This window comes from Bubalus kerabau, chromosome 5 (genome assembly GCF_029407905.1).
Source record: "Bubalus kerabau isolate K-KA32 ecotype Philippines breed swamp buffalo chromosome 5, PCC_UOA_SB_1v2, whole genome shotgun sequence".
In the NCBI taxonomy this organism is placed as follows: Eukaryota; Metazoa; Chordata; class Mammalia; order Artiodactyla; family Bovidae; genus Bubalus; species Bubalus kerabau.
The window spans coordinates 14,310,903-14,320,383 of NC_073628.1; the positions used below are offsets into that span (position 1 = coordinate 14,310,903).

At 47.1% G+C, this 9,481-nt stretch overlaps 1 protein-coding gene across 1 annotated transcript; it reads left to right on the forward strand.

Annotated features, from left to right (window-relative positions):
- Positions 1-307: 307 nt before the first annotated feature.
- Positions 308-9,122, forward strand: LOC129653659 (pregnancy-associated glycoprotein 2). The gene is made up of 9 exons (XM_055583391.1): positions 308-393; positions 1,710-1,851; positions 2,815-2,932; positions 3,032-3,150; positions 4,362-4,555; positions 5,093-5,209; positions 6,936-7,077; positions 7,163-7,261; positions 8,974-9,122. The coding sequence occupies exons 1-9, from the start codon at positions 341-343 to the stop codon at positions 9,118-9,120; spliced, it is 1,131 nt and encodes a 376-aa protein (XP_055439366.1). The 5' UTR covers positions 308-340; the 3' UTR covers positions 9,121-9,122.
- The last annotated feature ends 359 nt before the right edge of the window (positions 9,123-9,481 follow it).

Consider the following 9,481-nt stretch of genomic DNA (forward strand, 5'->3'; position numbering starts at 1 on the left):
CACGGCCCCTGGTATTCATTTTTATGGTGTTCTTAGCAGTTATTTTCTCCAGGTTGGCAAGTTTCTCCACACCTAGATGTCCATGCAGTTCACCCCAGCCTAGCCTCAAGTAAGAGATCACAGGAGAATTCTCTGTATTCTGAGAATTTTCTAAGTCCATTCCCTAAGGACAATGATGGAAATAAAATTTTATCAAGAGCTTTGTATTTTTATCAGATCCATTAGTGGCCTAAAGGGGACAATTAGGGCAGGTTAGAGCACATATAACTAGAAGCTCCTGGTCACCACTGCATGTCAAGGAACTAAAGCTTCCCTGAGTACTTGGTGCCAGGAAAGAAGCATGAAGTGGCTTGTGCTCCTCGGGCTGGTGGCCCTCTCAGAGTGCATAGTCATGTAAGTATGGGGACTGTAAGAGGCATCATCTTCCTTTCTGGGTTAGAAAGGAATGGAATATTTCCCTGATAGTCTTAAAGTTCAACTCTTACTTATTGATAAGTACCTTTCTATAGGTACTTATTCTTGCTTCTTTAGCCTTGGGCTTTGCAGGTAGTGCTAGTGGTAAAGGACCTGCATGCAAATGTAGGAGATGTAAGAGATGCAGGTTCAATTCCTAGGTCGGGAATATCCCCTGGAGAAGGACATGGCAACCCACTCCAATATTTTTGCCTGGAGAATCCCATGGGCAGAGGAGCCTAGCAGGCTGTGGTCCACAGGGTCATATAGAGTTGGACACGACTGAAGCGGCTTAGCATGCATGCATGCACCTTGCTAGAGAAACTGTGGGTCCCAAGGGTCGAGGTGTAGGTTTGCATGGTTCCATAACTCTTGGGACCCCATCATGTGGTGACCTGCTGAAAATGGAAGACCTTGCAATTGTTTAGTGCACAACCTGTACAAATGTATGTGTGATCCTGTGGAATAGCATTTTTCTACATTTTATTCTAGGTGTCCTCTCTGTTCTCTCTCTACTTCAGTGTGTATATGTCTATGTCTGCATCTCTGTATCTCTCTAATTTATCTCTCCATCTCCTTGGAAGTCTCTGTGAGTGCAGATCTCTCCATGTTGTTTTCTCTTCTTTTAATTTTTCAGTTTTGACTCATCTTTGCTTCTTTAGCCTCTTAATTTCCCTAATTTGTTTCCTATCTCCTGGATTCTTCCCTCAACCCTCTGTTCCATTTCTACTTGGAGAAAGATTGGGAGAGCTACTTCTATGCTGTTTTATATCTGACAAACAGTGTGACCACAGCCAAGTGATAAACTCTTTGAATTTCAGATTCCTTCCCCATAAAATTAGGATAAGGATCCCCTTCTACAACCTTCTTCCCTGATCTTCCTTGAGAACAGTACAGTGGGATGGCAATAGCAATACTAACAGCTGTCATTGTTGAGATTCATTATATATCAGATACATTATATCCATCACTTCACTTATCTCCCAATTTTCTATGTGGAGGATGGGAATCATTACATTCCACCGTTTTACCCAGGGGTAAGCTGAGAATCCAAATGGTCTTACCCAATGTTACACAACAGAACCTGTATTCAAACCTACGTCCTTGCCATGGTATTTGCATGGCATTCTGATAATAAGGTGACACTCGTAAAAACGCTTGGAAAATACACAGTGTGTTACAATGACAGTTATACCTTAACACAGACAGCTAATTGTATCTTCTCCTTTGTTTCTTTTCCTAATCCTTGGTGAAAGTTTGCCTCTAAAGAAAATGAAGACCTTGCGAGAAACCCTGAGGGAAAAAAACTTGCTGAACAATTTCCTGGAGGAACAAACTTACAGACTGTCCAAGAATGACTCCAAAATAACTATTCACCCGCTGAGGAACTATCTGGATGTGAGTTTGTTGGGAGGATGGCTCTCACAGAGCCCCCTGGTGCTCTGGCCTAGCACTGAGGTTCTTCTGGAGGTGGCAGATGGGAAGTTGGGGCTGGGGCTCCTGCAGGAGGCAGAAACACTGGGGAACAGGAACCCCATTCCAGAGGAGAAGGCGTTCTCATCCACAACTCTTGGTGTGTGGTGACTGGGCCCAGCAGTGACCAGGTGGCAGGTAAACATCCATTTCTGTGTCAAAGATGTGTCATTAGTTTGAGGAAGATTGTTCCTTCTGAACTAAGTGAGCCACTCAGTTACAGATGAAGGGTGAGCCATCTCTAGTCAAAAGATCAAGCCAACTGCAAAGCAATTGTGAATTCCCCAGGCAGAAGAATTCAACTTCCACAGATGCAAGAATAACAGCAGTAAAAAGTTACTGAATCCCTATTCTGTGTAAGGCCATAAGAATCTAACACTGTGGATGTTGTTATTAGATCAGAAAAAAGAGCACATTTTGTCTTCAAGATTGTGCAGGCAGCCTGAGGGATAGCAAAGAGTAAATATATGACAAATGAAAGGGTCACCTGTGCAGTGTTTATGGGATGTGGTCTGAGTTTAGAGGGAGTGGCTGGGATTGATCAAGGAGGACCTCCTGGAGAAGGGTGTGCTCAGACTGGGTTTGAAGAGGAGACTAGAGAGCTTCTCAAATGAAGGCACCAGGACTTCCCTGGAGGTCCAGTGCTTATGACTCTGGGCTTCGAATGCAGGAGGTACTTTTTCAACCCCTGGTCACAGAGTGAATATCCCGCATACCACGTGGTGCAAGAAAAAATATCAAATGCAGGCACCTCTGAGAATAAAGGCTGTGAGCTGCATGGTCATTGGAAAGTGATCTCAGGAGACATGTGACACCCAGACGGAGGCAGCAGTGTGGGAATCGAGGGGAGCCAGATCTGCACTAACCCACCCATCTTGGTCCCCACAGACTGCCTATGTGGGTAACATCACCATTGGAACACCCCCTCAGGAGTTCCGGGTCGTCTTTGACACAGGCTCAGCTAACTTGTGGGTGCCTTGCATCACCTGTACCAGTCCAGCCTGTTGTGAGTACAAACACCCTCCAACCCACCCATCTTTTACTAGCCCTGAACTCCCTTCTCCACCCTTGGCACCTGACTGACACTCATCTCTTGTGTCTGCAGATACACACAACACCTTCAATCCTCAAAAGTCTTCAAGCTTCCGGGACGCAGGCTCGCCTATCACCATCTTCTATGGATCTGGGATAATTCAGGGATTTCTTGGCTCTGACACCGTTCGGGTAATGTGGAAACAAAAGCTGAGTCAGGACTGACTATGGAGTGACCACTGCTTACAAAACAGATACAGGACCAGCTGGCAGGATCATCCTACCCTAACTCCCATAGATACTGGCCATCTTACCCACAGGATTCTGTCCCTGGAGAGACAGTCTCCATAGTGATATACAAACAAATGAATTAGGTAACCCAGAGAGTTGCTTGGGCTGTGGACTTGAAGCTCCTCTGACCATGAGCAGCTCAAGGTTCATTTTGCTGGGAGCAAGAAGAGAGGGGAAAGCACCAACTTTTATATTCTCAGACTGTGCCAGGCACTTTCGTGGTAATAACTTGCTTAAACCTACAACAACCCCATGCAGCAGGTGTGTTGATTAGCTAATGATACAGATGAGGAAACTGAGGTGCAGACAGCAAGGGCCTTGCTGAGGTCACAAGTGTGGTAAGCGATGGAGCTAGCCTGGCTTGTCAGGACCAAAGCTGGTGGTGGGTGTTTGGGGAAAGGATAAAACTGATCTGGGGACCCTGGGCACAGTCAAGCACTTCAGGTATCCGGGGTGGATAAGCAGAAGACCAGAGATGTAGGTGGGCCTGATAAGTGTGTTCTCAACGTATGGGGCCTTTGGGAGTCTAATAAAACCTATAGCCTCCCTCCCCCAAAGTACCTGAGTAGTTCGCCTCTCTCTCTTACTTTCTCTCTCTCCCTCATACACACTCACACACACACACACAGATACCCCCAAAAGTGTATTTCCCAGGCAGTAAATTCATAAGAACCCTGCCAGCAACATTGTATAATGGACTTCTGTCTTTGTGGGCAGATGCAGAATCCAAACTACATTACCATCAATTCACCTCATTTCTGTCATCAGTTCAGAGAGACGCCAGAGAAGGCTCTCCTGCTCTTTACTCATTTTGTCCACAAGGGGGCACCATTGGGTCCTGGCCAGACTTGTTTGCACCACCCGTACAAGAAGGCATGAGGCCAGTTTGACTCACTCAGACGGTGTTTTTCAAGGAGCAGATGTTTTAAAAGTCCACAGACCCACATAAATAGAATCCAAATCCCCTCCCAGCTCGGTCTAACCATCTGAAGTCTACCGAGGACACAGAAAGACCTCAGTTCTGCTCTGCAGTGCTAATGGCATCTCTTCCTCAGCCCAAGCCTAGACGAACTTAACAAACCTTTACCTCGGAACACTCTTCTCGCCCACAGATCGGGAACCTTGTTAGCCCTGAACAGTCGTTTGGCCTAAGCCTGGTGGAATACGGGTTTGATTCTGTACCCTTTGATGGCATCCTGGGCTTGGCTTTTCCCTCCATGGGCATCAAAGATACCATCCCCATCTTTGACAACTTGTGGTCACACGGTGCCTTTTCTGAGCCTGTCTTTGCCTTCTACTTGAACACGTAAGTCTGAGCTGAACAATCCCTCTCTCCAAATTAGTTTTAAGATGCTTTCAGTTGCATGAAAATTATGCAACAATTGATACAGAAGTATCCTAAGAGATAATCTAACCCAGGATAACTATGGCCCAGGGCCCCACCTGGGTTTACCACTGGCTTTTATAAATTAAGTTTTATTGGTACACAACCATGCTCCTGGGCGTAAGAGCCGGGGCTTGGTGTAGGGGGTGAGCGAAAAGGAAGACTAATGCAAGGTGTCAGGATACGAGTTGGAAGAAAAGGCAACAGGATTTGCTGATGAATTTGACATGGAAGGGAACAGAGGGAAGGTGGAAATCTTTCCCTTCTCACTAACATTTCACTGGGTACCCAGAACCAGCTAAACAATTTGCAGGAGCCAGTGCAAAAAGAAAGAGTGGGACCCAAAACAAAAGTGTGGGACTCCTTTTTCAACTCCTTTTGAAAGGTGGACAAGCACAACTCTCAGAAAGTGCTGTTGCTACTATCCTCCAAGGATCTCCCCCTCTCCTCTCTCTACAGAAACAAGCCGGAGGGCAGTGTGGTGATGTTTGGTGGGGTGGACCACCGCTACTACAAGGGAGAGCTCAACTGGATACCAGTGTCCCAAACTAGCCATTGGCAGATAAGCATGAACAAGTAAGCCTCTCCCTCTGAGGGTCACCCCAAGTGATGCTCTCACATCTGTACATGGACACAGGCAGATACACAAATGCACTCCCAGACACACAGTCAACAGACATGCACACCACCCACAACGACACAGACACACATGCAAAGACACAAGCAGGCACATAGAAACATACATAACCAGCCAGAGACACACAAGTACACGCACAGAGCCACATATGAATACACACATAAACAAACGCAGAAACACATAGATACACAAACCACCCATAGGTTCATAATCACCCCAGGCCACCTGACCAGGGCTCTGAACAGGGTCCATCACAGGGTCCAGAGAGGCCTGTGCAGCTGCGGGAGGACTGCACCCCTGAGTGTGAGGTGGGGAGCATGGTTATAGGACTTTACAGTGTGGTGAAAAGAGGATCAGGGAGAATTTCCTCAGCCTGAAAGAGCTGTGATAAGATAACCAACTGTCCAGGGCAACATGGGACCAAGGAAGTTCTCAGCACAGAGAAATGTCAGTTTAAAAACAGGAAAAGTCCTGAAGAAATGGGGAAAACTAGTCTCCTTAGGGAGAAGCTAGCCAGCAGAGGAGAGAGGTTGGCCACAGTCTTGGGACCCGAAAGCGACTCATAAAAAAAGACACCCCACATCCCTGGGCACACAGTGGGTCAGGGGCTATAACTGAGTGAATCGGGAAGGTGGGGTCCAGGAATGGCTTGAGAAGAGGCAATAATTGATGAGATTCTGTGTTTGACCCTCAGATAAAAGCTTACCTGTCCTTTGAGGTTCTGTGTCTAGTCAGGTATCACCTGGTCAGGGTCTCAGTGTCTGAGCCCAGTGAGGGGGTGCTGCTCAGAGACACCCTCTCCCAGGGCAGCCAGTCTCCCCCACCCCTATGAGAATCTGCTGCCGCAGGAACCTCCATCTTTACTGTGTGTTTGTCCCATTGTTGGTGAGACATCAGATATACCTCTCTGGATGGTCTTCATTATTTTCACAGCCTTCATTCACTCATTCAACAGACAAGCATTGTGCATCCACTGAGTACCAGGCACTTTAGAGATGTGATGAGAATAAAACTTGTCCTCACATCTAAGAAGGCAAATGTACAAGAAATGACACACACACACAGAGTGAATTGTCACTTTGTTACATACTAGACATGAGGGGCATCCCTTACAGCTCAGTTGGTGAAGAATCTCCCTGTAATGCAGGAGACCTGGGTTTGATTCCTGCTTTGGGAAGATCCTCTGGAGAAGGAAATGGCAACCCACTCCAATATTCTTGCCTAAAGAATCCCATGGACAGAGGAGCCTGGCAGGCTACTGTCCATGGGATCGCAAAAGCCAGACATGACTTAGCGACTAAACCACCACCACCACCAGACCTGAGGAAGGGTCTATAGAAAGTAACCAAGAGAGGAGACTGATACACACCAGGGGAAATACTTCCCTGGAACCATGACAGTTAAGCTGGAATCTGGAAGATGAGGAGAAATTAGCTAGTCAAAGGGAAGGGGGCTCTTCTAGCAAGGAAGACCAGCTTATGTCAAGGTACAAAAAACCTGGTGTATTCAAGTACTGCATTCAAGGATGTCAAGGAAGGTACTGTGATCAGAGCAAAGGAAAAGTCATGGCAAGACATGAAGCTCTGTTCAGGAGACAGCCAGGGAGAGGGAGCTGTGAGGGAGCCTTCCACATGACCCTGATGCCTGCTTTACCTACTGTCTCAGCATCAGCATGAACGGGAATGTTACTGCTTGTTCTTGTGGATGTCAGGCCCTTTTGGACACCGGGACATCATTGATCTACGGCCCAACAGAACTGGTCACCAACATCCACAAGCTCATGAACGCCAAGCCCAAGGATTCTGAGGTGAAGGGTCATGCCACAGGGTCACTCCCAGTCTCCCCACATAATAAGGATCCTCTGGGCCAACCTCTCTCCTTCTCTCTAACAGTATGTGGTTTCATGTGATGCCGTCAAGACCCTGCCTCCTGTCATCTTCAACATCAATGGCATCGACTATCCACTGCCCCCTCAAGCCTATATCATCAAGGTGAGGGGCCATCCCTGAGGGTTGGTTCTCTAAATTAGGGTTTGCAGAAAACTTTGGGCTACTGCTGGGAGGAGGGCACCCTCTGCAGACGAAGCCACACCACTGCAGATGCTGCTGAGCCCCTGTGGCTGGGCCATCACCTCCCACAAAATCAGCCACTTGAGAGTAGAGGACAGTCTGGGGCATCCATCCTCCTGAAATAAATGTGGAGACACCACTCCGTGATGGCATGGTGGGAGTCACAAGGAGAAGGGAACACTAAGGGCCTCTGCCTTCACAGATCTTCAGTTCTACTAGAGCCCTCAGATGCAGAAATACAGAAAGTCAGCTCTAGGGATCCCTAAAATAGGACATGTGACAAGGGGGGTTGGCTGGTGGCAGTCCCTGTGTGTGCTCCCACCATAATGATTAACAGTCTCCCTTTCCTTCTTGAAATTGTCCCAGTTACAATAAATTACATGGCTACATTAGACCTCGGCTGCAACTTCCCCTTGCTAAGTCCCAGTTCCCTCTCTGTGAGTCGGGCTACTCGACCCCTCTATGGGGAGGTTGGATGCTAAGGTGAATCAAGGATGTACAGTGACTGCTCAGCCCTGACACAGAGTGGAGGCTTCACTTCAGCTCCCTGTGGGAGTTCAGAGCAGGCTGTTGGGCTCAAAGAAGGCTTTAAGGAAGAGAGGGAATTGCAGTAATCCTAAAACCCCTGACTCATGGCACCATAGGGAGGCCTGCTTGGGTCTAGGCAAATCCGCCCTGGGTTCCATGCAAATGGCACCCCGCGGTGCTCTGCAAAGAGACCCTGAGGACTTACTAGGGGTGATGAGGGCTATGGACCAACTGGCGGGGATGGAGACCAGAATAACTCACCCAGCCAAGCCTGGAGTGGCCAAAGGCTGAGTGTGGGTCCAAACAGGCTTCTCAGAGGGCCTGAGCAAAGGCTTAAAGGATGTGTTGTGAGCACTGCTTTGAATGTATTTAACATGCATAACCAACAGTGAGCTACTGTATAGCACAGGCAACACTGCTCAACATAAGGTGGCAGCCTGGATGGGAGGGGTGTCTTTGGGACAAGGATACATGTATATGTATGACTGAGTCCTTTACTGTCCACCTGAAACTCAGAATATTGTTAATCAGCTATACTCCAAAAAAATTAAAAGTTAAAAAGAACCAGTTTTGGGGATGCAGGAGAAGAACAGACATTCTCTGCAGAGAAAATAATGAGCAGGGGTCAGAAGGAAAGAAACAGAGTGTGAGGAGAACTAGGAGACACTCTCTTGTTCTTTTCTAAAAATCTGTATTGCAGTATAGCTGATCTTCAGCATTGCCTTAAGTTCTGCTGCAGAGCTAAGTGATTTAGCTGTACATATACAAATATATATATTCTTTTTCATTAGTTAGTCAATAAATATTGAATACAGTACCTTGCTCTAGAAGTAGGACTTTGTTGCTTATCATTCCTCTGTATATTACTTTACATCTGATCATTCCAAACTCCCAATCCTCCCCTCCCCACACTCCTGCCATATTACAACCACATGCCTTGGCCCTTTTTGGTTTGGATGAACCCTCATATCCCCAGCTGCTGAGAAAATCACCTGATACTTACCAAAAGAGGGAAATAAAACCAAGAAGTATGCCAGGTCTGGATATTGAGGAGGGAGTAGCAGTAAGTGCACAGGCTGACTGGTTTGTGTCTCTAACTCCTCCAGATTCAAAACAGCTGCCGCAGCGTCTTTCAAGGAGGCACAGAAAATAGCTCTCTAGACACCTGGATCCTTGGTGATATCTTCCTGAGGCAGTACTTCTCGGTTTTTGATCGAAAAAATAAAAGGATTGGCCTGGCTCCGGCAGTGTAAATGCTTGGACTAGTTCAGGAATCAATCAGGCTGCTCCTAACACAGACTCACTCACACTAGGGCGCTCCTGCCCAGCGATGCTGGTGAATTGTGTTTGGTGCTCTGCAAGCCCTATTCTCAATAAAGAATAAAAAGTTTCACTCTTAATGGTGCTAAAACAAATCGGTGCTTCTTTTTGGGTCTGGGAGGTGCATAATAATCAGGGAGGATCTAGAAGCAAGTCTGAACCACAAGTGAGAGGAGCTCAACTCCAGCTGGTTTCAAGGAAAGGGGAGACTTTTCAGAAGAACACTGGAGATCCTGTACATAGGAACCAGAAAAGATAGAGAGATCTCAGTGACTGGACCCAAGAAATCAGAAG

Excerpts from the sequence above, each read along its gene's own strand:
- LOC129653659 (XM_055583391.1), top strand. The coding sequence starts at position 341 with ATGAAGTGGCTTGTGCTCCTCGGGCTGGTGGCCCTCTCAGAGTGCATA. Across the intron at positions 2,933-3,031 it reads CTGTACCAGTCCAGCCTGTT|ATACACACAACACCTTCAAT; the intron begins GTGAGTACAAAC and ends TTGTGTCTGCAG. Across the intron at positions 4,556-5,092 it reads TTTGCCTTCTACTTGAACAC|AAACAAGCCGGAGGGCAGTG; the intron begins GTAAGTCTGAGC and ends CTCTCTCTACAG.